Source organism: Colletotrichum jinshuiense, chromosome 1 (assembly GCF_051148585.1).
Source record: "Colletotrichum jinshuiense chromosome 1, complete sequence".
In the NCBI taxonomy this organism is placed as follows: Eukaryota; Fungi; Ascomycota; class Sordariomycetes; order Glomerellales; family Glomerellaceae; genus Colletotrichum; species Colletotrichum jinshuiense.
This window is the reverse complement of record NC_139302.1, coordinates 4,575,890-4,589,491: the sequence shown is the minus strand read 5'-3', so window position 1 is coordinate 4,589,491 and position 13,602 is coordinate 4,575,890. Positions and strand designations below refer to the sequence as shown.

General features: G+C 53.6%; 5 protein-coding genes across 5 annotated transcripts; 3 read left to right on the top strand and 2 right to left on the bottom strand.

Moving 5' to 3' along the window:
* Positions 1–114: 114 nt before the first annotated feature.
* On the bottom strand, positions 115–611 carry EsH8_I_001192 (uncharacterized protein; the record flags this gene model as incomplete). The annotated part of the gene is made up of 2 exons (XM_083268605.1): positions 115–273; positions 405–611. 2 exons carry the CDS (start codon positions 609–611, stop codon positions 115–117), a joined length of 366 nt encoding a protein of 121 aa, XP_083119043.1.
* Positions 612–1,924: 1,313 nt separating this feature from the next.
* On the top strand, positions 1,925–3,825 carry EsH8_I_001191 (cytidine deaminase-like protein; the record flags this gene model as incomplete). The annotated part of the gene is made up of 3 exons (XM_083268604.1): positions 1,925–2,070; positions 2,137–3,619; positions 3,670–3,825. The coding sequence occupies 3 exons, from the start codon at positions 1,925–1,927 to the stop codon at positions 3,823–3,825; spliced, it is 1,785 nt and encodes a 594-aa protein (XP_083119042.1).
* Positions 3,826–5,905: 2,080 nt separating this feature from the next.
* On the top strand, positions 5,906–8,020 carry EsH8_I_001190 (uncharacterized protein; the record flags this gene model as incomplete). The annotated part of the gene is made up of 3 exons (XM_083268603.1): positions 5,906–7,466; positions 7,524–7,670; positions 7,722–8,020. 3 exons carry the CDS (start codon positions 5,906–5,908, stop codon positions 8,018–8,020), a joined length of 2,007 nt encoding a protein of 668 aa, XP_083119041.1.
* Positions 8,021–10,950: 2,930 nt separating this feature from the next.
* EsH8_I_001189 (60S ribosomal protein uL29) lies at positions 10,951–11,781 on the bottom strand (the record flags this gene model as incomplete). The annotated part of the gene is made up of 4 exons (XM_083268602.1): positions 10,951–10,959; positions 11,153–11,378; positions 11,471–11,610; positions 11,779–11,781. The coding sequence occupies 4 exons, from the start codon at positions 11,779–11,781 to the stop codon at positions 10,951–10,953; spliced, it is 378 nt and encodes a 125-aa protein (XP_083119040.1).
* A 772-nt stretch (positions 11,782–12,553) lies between these two features.
* On the top strand, positions 12,554–13,392 carry EsH8_I_001188 (vesicle transport V-SNARE protein; the record flags this gene model as incomplete). Its single annotated transcript, XM_083268601.1, has 3 exons — positions 12,554–12,622; positions 12,691–12,804; positions 12,889–13,392. The coding sequence occupies 3 exons, from the start codon at positions 12,554–12,556 to the stop codon at positions 13,390–13,392; spliced, it is 687 nt and encodes a 228-aa protein (XP_083119039.1).
* Between the last annotated feature and the right edge of the window lie 210 nt (positions 13,393–13,602).

Here is a 13,602-nt window from a genome sequence, read left to right as displayed (position 1 = left end):
AAAAAAATTTGTTGGAAAGAAATATCGCCCACCGGGACCAAACACCATCTTCCCAAAGAATCGGACGGTTTCCCTTTCTGTGACTCTGCTGCCGCCTCATCGCATGCCTCGGTTCTAGTTATAAGTCCGGGCCTCCGCGGCAGCATCGGCGTCCCGCTGTCTCAGTTGCTGGGCGCTGGCGTCCTTGAGCAGGTCGCTTTGCGTCTGCTTCTTTTGCGCGTTTAGTTGCGAGGAGAGTTTCCCGGTGGATTTGCTGGCAGCCTTTGCTCGAGCCTGTTGCGCATTGTTAACGTTAGCATTTTGCTTTTCCTCCACCGCGACGGTGCTTATTATTATGTCTCATCGGGAAGCCCAAAGAGGCGGTGGGGAAGGGGGAGATGCTAGGATTCGAGTAAATATCTCACCTCCGCAGCCTCAGCGGCCTTGCGCCGCGCCTCGTCTGCGTCGGCGGACCGCTCTCCGGAGATGCTGCTGCCACCCAGTGTCCGCGGGGGGCCGCCTACTCTGGCGGGAATGGGTGCGGTCTTTGGTTGGGGTGGTGGCGCTGCGCCGAGCGGACGGCCCGGGGAGGTGAAGTTATCCCCTTCCTCCTTACCGCAGACGGAGCCCATTGCGACAAGTGTTTGCTCCGAGGTCTCCTACTGGTCGCGCGGTATGGCTAAGTCTTGGTTGATGGGCGGGCAGGCGCGGGTGACGAGACGTTTCGCGGCGCGAGTCGTATGGGGAGCACGGGGTGACGTCGGAAGGCCGGAGGTTTGCGGCGCCGTTTGTACGTTGGATCTTGACGGTGGTGTGCGATTGCGCGGGAGATATGTCAGGGTCCGGGATGGTAGGATTCGACTGTATGAGATCGTGGTCGCCAGTCCTTCTTTTTCTCAATGTTTTATTACGGATTATATGACGTTTGCGAGGTTCGCATGTTGTTTTTGAGAAGCTAGAAAGGAAGGCAACGGACAGAAGAGCATCTGGGACCCGTCGTTGGCTTTAGCCGGGGAAACAGAGCGGCCGCGTAAGGCAACCTCGTCTATCGATATGAAGCCAAGACCAGCGACATTCAACACCTGCCCTGCCACCGGGCGAGGGGGTGAAGGGGGGGACGCTAACGCTGTTTAAGACGCATCAGCGGGCAAGGGCACCGTGCCTCCCCTGCCAATCTGTCCAGCGCAGTGACTGTGCTCCCCTTGTGGTGTATTATCAGAGAGAGACACTACCACAGCGGGGGCGGGGCTCATTGGCCCGAGTTAGGTCCTACTAAGAAAGGCGGGAAAGTGCTCTAATTTGCCCAAGCCCCAGAGAATGACGCCGCGGGACGGACCAATGGCCGAAACTCCAATTCTTTTTTTTTTCCTTTCACAAAGTGGTGCTACAGATCCAGCAGGTGGGTTTGTGCCGGCCTGCTGCTTAATATACTACAATCATCTAGACGGTCACTTTGTATCTATCTATCTATTGATCTCTCGATGGTTGCACAAAGAAAGCTTGCACAGAATTTGGTAGTTGACTGAGAGCGATGGAGCTTCTGCTCATGTTCCCCTCAGTCTCGTCCCACCCCAGGCCCCGGGTGGTTGGTATTGTGGTTGAGGTCACTGCTGTCGCATGCTTCCCCTTCGTGCCTCCAACGAGTACAATGCGACGTGGGGCAATCTACCTGGAAAATACATCACCTACCGCAGCAACTCTATGCGGCCCGCTAGTACCGCGCTCGTATCTAACTTTTTTCAAAGCTGCCCCTCCCCCTCCTTGATCGGAAGCCGATTTTGCGCAACCTCTCCCGCCCACAAGCATCATCGCGCAAGGCAAAAATTTTGCTTTTCCAATCTTCTCTCTCCTCCTCTTTTAACCCCAATCGTCTTCTCTTTCTTCTCCTCTCTAACAACAATTCTTCTCACTAAGAACTTGTAGTTGCGAGAGCACCAAAGTAAAGATGTCGGGTCAGAAGATTGCCATCGTCTCCGTCTACGACAAGACGGGCCTGCTGGATCTGGCCAAGGGCCTCAACCAGCAGAATGTCCGCATTCTCGCCTCCGGCGGCACTGCCAAGATGATCCGGGAGTCTGGTTTCCCCGTCGAGTAAGTTGCAAATTTTGGCAAATATTCCACGCTTTGGGCCACAAGCTGATTAGACTTCTCTGCTAGGGATGTCTCTGCCATCACCAAGGCCCCCGAGATGTTGGCCGGCCGTGTCAAGACCCTGCACCCGGCTGTCCACGCTGGAATACTAGCGAGAAACCTCGAGTCCGACGAGAAGGATCTGGCCGACCAGAACATCAACAAGGTCGACTATGTCATCTGCAACCTCTACCCCTTCAAGGACACCGTTGCTAAGGTCAACGTTACCGTCCCCGAGGCCGTCGAGGAGATCGACATTGGTGGCGTCACCCTTATCAGAGCCGCCGCCAAGAACCACAGCCGCGTCACTATCCTCAGCGACCCCAACGACTACGCTGAGTTCCTCAAGGAGCTGCAGGCCGGCGAAATCACCGAGGCCAGCCGCAACCGCTACGCCCTTAAGGCCTTCGAGCACACTGCCGACTACGATGCCGCTATTTCCGACTTCTTCCGCAAGCAGTACGCCGCCGACGGCAAGCAGTACTCGGCCCTGAGATACGGCGCCAACCCCCACCAGAAGCCCGCCGCTGCCTACGTCAGCTCCGGTGACTTGCCCTACAAGGTCCTCGGTGGCTCCCCCGGCTACATCAACCTGCTGGACGCCCTCAACAGCTGGCCTCTTGTCAAGGAGCTGAAGCAGGCCCTGGGTAAGCCCGCCGCCGCCAGCTTCAAGCACGTTTCGCCTGCCGGCGCTGCCATTGGCACTCCCCTGACCGAGGAGGAGCGCAAGGTCTACTTCGTCAACGACATCGAGGGCATCGAGTCCTCTCCTCTTGCCCAGGCGTACGCCCGTGCTCGTGGTGCCGACCGCATGAGCAGCTTCGGTGACGTGATTGCTCTGAGTGACATTGTTGATGTTCCCACTGCCAGCATCATCTCCAAGGAGGTCTCTGACGGTGTTATCGCCCCTGGTTTCGAGGATGCCGCCCTTGCGATCCTGAAGAAGAAGAAGGGTGGCAAGTACCTCATCCTGCAGATCGACCCCGAGTACGTTCCCTCCAAGACGGAGACCAGAACTGTCTACGGCGTCACCCTGCAGCAGCACCGTAACGATATCGAGATCTCCCCCAAGTCATTCAACAGAATCATTACCCCCAAGGAGTCTGCCCCCCTCTCCGAGGCCGCTCTTCGGGATCTGACCGTCGCCACCATTGCCCTGAAGTACACGCAGAGCAACTCTGTCTGCTACGCCTACAACGGACAGGTCATCGGTCTCGGCGCGGGTCAGCAGTCCAGAATTCACTGCACTCGCCTTGCCGGTGACAAGGCAGACAACTGGTGGCTCCGGTTCCACCCGCGTGTCCTTGGCATCAAGTGGAAGAAGGGCACCAAGCGCCCGGACAAGAGCAACGCTATCGACCTGCTGGTCAGTGGCGAGCTCCCCAAGTCTGGTGCGGAGCGTGACATGTTCGAGGCTGTCTTTGAGGAGATCCCGCCCGCCTTCACTGACGCTGAGAGGGAAGAGTGGCTCGGCAAGCTGACCAACGTTGCTGTGTCAAGTGACGCTTTCGTGAGTAAAGTTCGTACTGTATTTGTTGTAAACCTTCTGACGATAGCTAGTTCCCCTTCGTCGACAATGTCTTCCGCGCATCTCGATCCGGTGTCAAGTACATCGCAGCTCCGGGCGGCAGCCAGAACGATGGCGCCGTTTTCGAGACGGCCGAGAAGCTGGGCATTACGTTTGTGGAGCAGAACATCCGTCTCTTCCATCATTAAGCGTCTCCTTTTTTCTTAATCGGTGTTTGGGGATTTCAGCTTGGGCATGAGATTGGATAGGCTTGGTCCTGAGGGGAAAAGTTAGACTTCCTTGACAAAAGCGGTGGCCAGAAAGCCTGGACAACGATCGGGTACGAGCTGCAGGCGAGTCGTGATGCATCACGACGAATGGGAACAATGTTGGTCAGAAGTTATTCTGCAGGCAGACAGGCAAAGGATGCTTCGGGACCGTCGCGTCAGAAAGGCAATGATATTCAACATATATCCGGAGTAACTGGGAATGAACTTAGGGTTAAGGTAGCGGAACGAGAATTGCGGCTGCATGAAGCCAAAGCCAACTTAGGACATGGTTGTTGGTGTTGCGTGGCGCTGTGGCACACTTAATGTTAGTGCAGAGTTGCTGGCGCTTCTGGCGCGTGTGATTTAGAGTTTGCTCGAGTTCATGCATGAATGAACTGTCTCCCAAAAGCCTCGCCCGTCAACCTTCCGACAAGACTTCCCGTCGGATCTGGGCCCACGAGAAGACGGCACAGAGCTCTACCCGCAGGTGGAATACGGGAGGCGGCGTAAGCTGATCATCAAACATGCACATTGTGGCTACATGCATCAAAACTCGAATGCTAGAAACCAGACGGCCATCGGTATTTACGAGTATTCGTGAGGCGTCAGTGTTCCGAAGTGGACGTGGGGAAACAGGCGATGGCTTGATCAGACTTTTTACGGCTCAGCCCGATATCCATTGTTCTAGATGTTCGAATGCAAGGTTGACGGCCAGTGGGCTTGTGTGTGTGCCTCTGCATGGGACGACAAACAAGCCGAAGTTGGCCCTGTCTTTACCTTGTCCGCAAATAAGCCTCACGCGGGAAGGCGTTTGGGCGAGGACGAACTAAGTACCGGTAGGACTGGTTCCTTGCGCACAAGCCAGGAGCGTAACTGCGCAGCAACGGGCTCGTGATCCTGCTTACGTATGTGAACCCTGGATATCAGGTCTGGCCAATGAGATGCTGGTCTTCAGCTGAGAAAGGGCACTGCAGTGGGTCGGGTGCCAACCACGGGCCAGTGATTACAGACCCCATGCTCGGCCCCGCGGCCCCACGTTGTCAGCCTCTCAGAGGTCCAGGAAGTCTCTTTGGAGTCCTCGTGCTGGTGAAAGTGCCTTCTCGAGAGACACGGACAAAGGTACGAGGTCGTGGGCCTCTGCGTGCCTATCAATTGCGTGAGAATTAAGTTTTGAATATTTTGGATCTGACCCGATTTCAATGTCGATTTCGACGAGTATATGAAGGGGAGGAGTCATCACCTTTGGCCGTCGGCTGGGGAGTACGACAGAGCAAGGAGCGCATAACCGAGCCCAGTTCAACATCACGTCGCATCGCATCGCAAACGAGGGGAAAAAAAACCAGCACAAATATCGTCGCTGTTCAATTAAACCGACAGGTACGTCTTCTTGGACCATAACTGCACCTCTCGCATAGTGTTTGACAGAGGCGACAGGGATTCTGGTGTTACGCTGGCAAGTTAGCCCCTCCGTCACCAAACAGAGAGGCCGCATTTTCGCGCCAGAGGCCATCAAGGTTCTCACGCCGCACCGCACCGCACCTGGGGTATCACGCCTGCAACACCGCCTTCCCACACCCGTGGGTAGAGACAGCCGTTGCCCTTGGTCCCTTGAAGGAACCAGTGGTCCCAGTCCAATCCCGTCTTTCAATCCTTGATTTCTTGCCCCAAGCCAAGTCAACGGGTGACTCGCCTTGTCTCGCCTCGCCTCGCTTCTTTTCAAGCCTCCATCCCACTCATATTACCCTTCTCTGCGCCGTCCCTGTTCCCGTTTCGTCAGAACATTACTGGACCTCCCAGCGGATACTACATCTACCCTCCCCGACTCCTGGACGCCAAAAGGAATTCTCCGTCTCCAGATCTCGGGTCTTACCTTTGCGGCTCTGTCTACCCCTCGACCTACTTCTCCAAGAACCTTCCGTCAGCCCCGTGGCCCAGGCTGCTTTGTCGATCGACGATCATCGTGGGACCCTCCCCAGGCGCATGGAGAACTTTGAATTCTCGCCATTACCTCCCCAGAGCCATGGACGACCAGAATGATGCCTTTATACCGACGAACCTCGATGTCAGCGGCAATGACTTCTCCATGCCTTACACCAACATGATCGATCCTGCCCATTACATGACCCATGACCACTTCTTTGGAACCTTCCCAGGCGCGCACGATGAGTCTTGCCTAGACCACAAGTTCGACCACACTGCCTGTACGGGAGAGAACCACCTTCATCATCCAATCCCCAACCACAACCACCCTCGAAACAACTTGGCTAAGCTGCCGTTGCTTGCGCGAAGACACCATAGCCTCTCTACAATGCCCCATATGCCCAACTTTTTCGACACCAAGGGCCAGTCGCCAGTCGGCTTTGGCATGCATGCTGTCATGTCACCAAATGTGCCGGTGGACTTCCCGTCCATGATCAACGCCGACTCCAGTCCTCAGGGCGAAGATGATAGTACCTCCGCGGCCTGTAGCTCCGACTGCAACCAGTGCCCGAGCGACTGCGGCGCTAGCGAGGCCGGCGACGTTTGTCGAGATGCCGAGTGCGGTCCAGCTTGCGACGACGTCCAGTGTGAGCGTGCTGCTTCGCCGTGTACAGATGTGGAATGTTTGACTCGTTCCATGTCCGACAAAGATAAGGCTGCCGCCGATGTGCTCGCGTCCTTTGGAGAGGACCCCTTGGGTCAAGGTCAGATGGCCAGTTCTTCGATGTCGTCACTGCCATCCTCCCAGCTTTTCTCGAACCAGGGGTCTTACCACAACGGAGGCATGCCGGCAGCAATGGCTCAGTCGTTGAATATGGGCAACCCCTTTCACTGTGCCCCAGACTCATATTCCAACAATTTTATGGATCCAAACATGGGATTGGGCAACCTGGACTGGATGGCATTCGGGACCCATTTTCTTCAAGAGCACTCCTCTGGGGGTTGCGTGCGTCCTTGTCTGATAGACAACCAGAATTTGCCTTTCGACAAGTGCCCCCTCCCTCACCATGCGCATACTCATCCAGGTCAGCAATCTTTCTGTCTTCCGGACAACTCAGACCCCTCGCACCTTGTTGCGTGCGGTGTTGAGTTCAACAGCCCTACGGCATGGTTCGAGCATCTTCAAGAACAGCATCTATACCAGCAGGGAGAGCATCTTGGCTTCCTATCTGCCACACACCAATCTCAAACCTCCGTTATGGCTTCCCATGAACGCCAACCCCTTACCCATCCACAATCACCAGACACCATACTTGTCTCTACAGATGTTCTGCGTGGAAGGGAATCTTCAACTGCATCGTCTATCTCTAGACCTCTGTCGGCCTCGTCGCAACCAGAGACGCCGAACACTGCTGCGACCGAGGCCAGCACAATCAAGACGGAGCAATTCGCCTGCAAGTGGCACAAAGAAGATGATGGTCAAGTTTGCGGCATGACGTTCCTTAATGACGAGGAACTGCAGACGCATTGCCGCGAACAGCATCTCAAAACCCTCTGCAAAACGGAAAGGGGCTTCGAATGCCGGTGGGAAGAATGTGCCCGCAAGGAAAACTTCACGCAAAAGAGCAAGCTGGAACGCCATTTACAAACACACACAGGCTGTAAGTTGAACTTTTCTATCTTCGCCGCTAAGGGCTGCTTTCTGACACACTGCCTAGTCAAGCCAGTCAAATGCACTATATGCGGTCTGGCGCTGTCCGCCAAGCAGTCTCTCGCTCAACACATGCGTATACACACAGGAGAAAAGCCATGGTCATGTCAGCATCCGGGTTGCGATGCAGCTTTCAAGCAGCAAAGCGCCCTAAGTGAGTAGAGAGGTTCAATACGGCGTCACCCCGTCGCTAACCATCGCGTAGCTATGCATCTGAGAACGCACACTGGCGAGAAGCCCCTTAAATGTGACGTCTGTGGCAAGAGATTTGGCGAGTCGTCAAATCTGTCAAAGCATCGAAAGACTCACAACGTCAAGGGCGCGTTCAAGTGCGATTTCTGCGACAAGGACTTCCATCGATTGGACCAGAAACGGAGACACGAGAAGACTCATAGGGAGAAGAATAGCGAAGGTTCTTTATCCATGACTCCCGACGCTGAACCCACTCAATCTATTCGAAGAACACAGGGCGGCCGAATCACGAAAACTTCAAACACGAAATGATCATGGCAGGGGGTTTAATCGGCCTAGCCTTGTTGCTGCTCTTTTTCAGGGAGGCCACTTCACATGGTAGAAAGCAATTCTTGTCCATGGCTCATGAAATACTATGGGGGCTACGGGATTCTGGACCGGCGTTTGTAAAGGACTGGGACAGTATTGGCATACCAGGCTTCGGTGTTAGGGGCGACGAAAGAATAAACAGGTAAGGTGGATTTTTGTTTCAGTACGGAGAGAAAAAGGTTTCTTCGAGCAATGAGTTTACGATAGCCATGGCTGGGGGCCATGAACAGAAGTGATACCGCAGTACAATACAAACATGAAAATGTTTAATGTATAAAATTCTTACTGTGACTTTTTCGTGGCTTGCGTGAGACATTCGGGATGTACTTCTCAGGGCCGACGTAATCCATCGCCTCTCTCTACATTGTCAGTTGTTTGCGTCGATGGCTGAAGAGTTCGAGAAAGTCTAGAACTTTGTGTCGGGGTCCTGGCGCATCATGGTATACTGGCCAATGAATAGGTTGTCAAGTCAATGCGTCAGCCAGCGGTTATTAGAGGAACCAGTGACCGCACATGAGCATATTGGGAGCAAGACTCGGGGTCGAAGGCTGACCGGCCCATCAAAAGATGAACAATGTAAACTTCTGCTTTGGGCAATACGTAAGCCCTTCTTCGGAACAAACTCAATCCAAAGCCTGCGGCTGTGGCTGTGGTCATCTTCTCGTTGATTCTGCGGCCTGGGACAAGTTGTGCCCCGGAAAGTTTGGGGAGAGGGGGTGGGGGCCATTGAGGGTTCTCGTGTTGACGGTTGCTTCCGAGACGGAGGCTTTTAGGATCGCCAAATACGGTGGTATGTCGGATGAGGGACGCTTCCGAAGGGGTGCGAGTTGGTCGGGAGAGGGGATGGACGGAAAGCTTCGCATGACACGCTCGGGATATAACATTCGGGCCGTAGGGCATTGGGTGGCAAGGGGAAATCGCCTCGATGAGATACTATGTCAGTGAAGGCGTTTTTGGCCATTATCCCCCAGTGACCTCACAGTCTTGGCACACATACAAGAAGCTTCAGGACGCCAGCAGGGTTGGGGGTGATATGAGCGGAGCTTGAGAGGCGGAGATGACGGTCGGCTCCAAGTCTGACCAAGATCGCGCGGCACACGGGGATATTGCCATGTTGGGGAACACCGATCTTGAGGATATCAGCCTCCTTGAACTCAGCGAGTGTGTTGCCACGTAGACTCGCTGGTCTTGATGCCTAGACCTGTTTTGACTTTTGTTAGTGGAGGCCATGTAGTGAAGACATTGGAAGTGGGACTGTCTCTCTCGATAAAGCTGCCATCTACCGCGAACCATGACTGTCGGGGGAGAGGGGGTTCGTGATCAGATTTAGTTTTGAGAGAAAACGTACCTCCGTTTCCATCCCTATCCCTTATCGAGAGGGTAAAGGGTGGAACTAGAATGTTGATGTTATCCCAGAGAACGACATGGTAGACAGTAGTACACGTGACAGCGGCCTGGTACAGTCCAAATATTTCCCAATGAATTAGGAGGACATCTCAAGCCATGACCTGCACAATAACCTAATTGATGTATGTTTCTATGATCTTTATCTTGCGGAAGGTATGCGCACAGGGAAGGGAGGGGCATCTTGACCTGCTGTGGAAATTGAAAGGGTCCCTTGTTGATTTCCTCAACAAATTAGGCAAACGAGCATGGCCCGGGCATTCTTTCATATTCATATCTATATCGGCAAATACTCATCCACGGCCACCAAGAGGAGCATAAAGTTTGTGAGCCCGAGCATTCACGGCCGCCCTTCGCGATCGTCGTCACTTATACCCAGCAAAAATTGCAAAGCAGAAACGAAGAGGTCTTGCGTCTTCCTTTCCCCTTTTCCTTGGGCCCCTATCTTCTCCTTGGCACGTAACACAGTGGTTGCAAAACAAGAAAGACGGCGTGCTTGAAGGCCGAGTCTGTCAGTTATCTTTAAGTCAAACTGACGCAGTATATATCCAGGAAGGCAGAAGATCGTACTGTGCAGGCTGGTGCAGGCCAACGAACATTCCGTTCGTAGTGGGCCTTGCTTGGCTGAATAGACTGGGCTGTTACACTCTTGGCGGAAGGGCAAAAAAGAGATAGAGAAGAATAAACATAAGGAAGGAAAAAAGGGGCCACCTTTCTCCAGCCGCTTCCAGAGCACAGGGGATCCAAAAGACCATACAATTCACCAAGGGTGACTAGAACCATTCGTGAAGATAAAACCAATGGACAAACAAGCCTATACCGCCTTAGAGATCACACAAGGTTTCAAGAAATAGGAGGAAATCCAACAATCAAACGATCTACTAGCCAGAAGCAAGAATCCCGTTGAAGCTCGCAAGGACACGATGAGTCAATTGAGTAGCGATAGTCAATTCACCGTTCACTTATGCAGTTCAGCATCATACCAAGACCAGGGTAAGGCTATGGGAAGAGCGATTATGATGTGGGCGTGAGGGAGATGTGACAAAACGCAAACTGTATCTGCATACCGAGGCATATTATACCAAGTCGCATTCGAAAAACAGCACAATCTTGGAAACAGGGGGGAACATGTTGAAGTCGGGACATCTTTGGGCCCCATTTGACAATTTTGGCAGCTCTACGCTACCAACACACTCGGGGAACCTCTCCTCCTACACAGGAGGAAGACAGAAGAGAGGATTCTGCGAGCCATCCTTTTTTTGTTTTGCCACGACCGTCTTGAGAGAAATCCATTGAGTTTGCAGCACTGGGGAAAATAACAAAGCGCAAATACCCTTAATTTCCCTCCGTGACCATGCAATGCATCGAGTAATTCGGGATCCCCGAGTGCCAAAAACGTGTTACGCCTCCGTTTCCATTTTCGTAGTTCCTCATCCCCAACCCTAGATACCCAGGAGCGGTTGACTAATTTAAGCAGCCTATGGTATTCAGTTAGTCACAATGCCCTTCCGATAGCGTGGGATACCAATTGGAAACAGGTTTTTGGAGAGACGAAGCCGAGGAGGAACAGCAAGACGAATACACCGCATAGAATGTATGTCTTGTTCCTCTTTATGGTCCGTACCGTCTCCCAGCCCCGGTTCCCAGTGGTAGTATTCTGACTCGACTGACCTTCACGGCGAACTTGCGCTGAGGGAAGTGGACGGTGCGCTTCTTGGCCTTATCGGTGACAATGGAAGCCTCCTTCTCGGACAACCGCCGGCGGATGGCACGGGTCTGCTTCGCGCGGAGGTCGAGGGGAGCGTACTTCTTGTTCTTGTAGAACAGACGGAGCTGAGCGCGTTGCTTGGCGTTGATGACGGTCAGGACGCGAGCGATCGACTTGCGGATGTCGTGGCTGCAGAGTGAAAATTTCACCGGTCAGTCCAGTGTTCGTTGAACCAAAATTTCCCCCCAATAGTTTCGGCTCGGATAGGGACAAAAACGCACATCTTGTTCAGCTTGCTGCCGGAAGAGGTGATCTTCTGGATGCGGAGCTGACCGAGCTCAGTCTTGAGCTCTCCGAGTTGCTTGGTCAACTCATCCTTGTTCTTGCTCCAGAGCTGGGTAGCCTTGACCTTTCCGGACGACTGCGACATGATAACTCTCGTCAGCGGAAGGGTTCTCCTGCGGGCACTTTTTTTTGTGTTTTCGTCGGGAAGGGTAATTCGGGCGCGGGGTGTCGAAAATCTTCGGCGTAAAAAGGTTTCGGGCTATTCGGAGATCGCGAATTCCATCAGGAGCAAAGGGTCACTCACCATCTTGACTGATATGGGGGGTGGCGCTGGATATCTGGGTTAGTATCGACAGTCGTGAGATGCGAGCGAACGTTCAAAGTCGAAATTTTGGCGAAGGCGGGAAGTTGATTAGGGCTTGTGCGGGCAGCGTGGTACGTGCCGCCTTATCAAGATGTGATTGGATGCGAGTGGGCCTTAGGGGTTTGCCAGTGGGTCCATGCGCCACGAGTGCTCAGCCACAGAAAGAATCGGAAGTTTGTCGGCGATGGCCTTCCACCGGCTTCACCCCACCGAACTTCTGTTGTGACATGCAAATGCAGGTCCCTAGAACATCACCCTGCTTCAATGTCATCTGTTAAGCAGAAGCCAACAATGATTTATTTATCTGTCTGGGAATTTCAAGACTTAGTTCCACGTGGTTGTTGGGTTTTATGAAACTTGACTATCTATATTGAAAACGCTGCCATCGATAGGTTTGGCCTCCTAGAAGAGCGTGTACAGGCTTCTCTGCAAAAACCAACACGTAGAAAATTCACTTTGAGCGCATTAGACGACGAGATCTCCTTGAAAGTCCTAATGCAACTCAAAACCTTTGTACGTCCTGGTGGTGCGTATCGGCAGGCGCATTACATAATCATTCAAGGTGCACGGTCCATGTGACGCTGAGCTCCTCCCTGCTGCATCTGGCCCTGCCGACAGTCCCAGACACGCGGACATACTTGAGCTCATCGATAGACGACGTCTCCATTTTGAGCAGCGACCAGTACAAACAACTTTCAACCAACATTGCGGCGTCATGGCTGCGGTTTCAGGCAATACGGGCTGGGCCCAACTACGGCAACAGGCGCGAACCTTGGAAGCACAGGTATGGATTCACTTCGCCTTGAGCATCGTCTCACTCCATCAGGTTTCCCTAACATCCGGCCTCCACAGACAGAGACGCTATTCCACACCTACTCCCAGTTCTCGACGGTAGCAGATATACCGGCGAAGCCCACCGAAGAAGAAAGAACTACAGAAGCGAAGCTCCAAGATCTCCTTGATAGAGTAAGTTGACGCTCTCGTCCCTCTACCCGCTTGCCCCATCGCCTAGAACCGTCAGACTGATATGACATCCTCTCCCACTTCTAGCGCGAGAACGTCATCTCTCAACTATCCCGCCTCCTCGACTCGGAAGCGACCCTTACCTCTTCCGCCCTGAAGCAGAACAACCTCGCCCTCCTCCGGGAGAAGCTCGCTGAACACAAGCGCGACCTCGTGCGTTTACGCAACACCATCTCCCAGGCCCGCGACCGCGCCCACTTACTGACCAACGTCCGCTCCGATATTGACGAGTACCGTGCCAACAACCCCGAGGCCGCCGAGGCCGAATACATGCTCGCCGAGCGCAACCGCATCGATAACAGCCACAACATGGCCGACAGCGTGCTCTCGCAGGCCTACGCCGTCCAGGACAGCTTTAACATTCAGCGTGAGACCCTTGCCAGTATCAACCGCCGCATCACCATGGCCGCCAGCCAGGTGCCAGGGCTCAACAGTCTTATCGGGCGGATCTCCGCCAAGAAGCGCCGGGATGGCATAATCATGGGCGTATTTATCGCCCTGTGTTTCCTACTCTTCTGGTGGTTCATGTAGCGCATGTGTGTTAAACGTCGTTGTATGTTTGATTATGTTTCAACAAGCCGTTACGACTGGGGAAATCACCGGCATAAGGGATTGCGGAGGCGTTCTTGGGATTCTTTAACGGTTTTTCTTGAATTCTCGAATTGAGGGTATCTTTGGTGCATATTGTACACTATAAGAACACGGGTATCTGTAGGCAGGAGAAGGCTATGGTCCGACTTC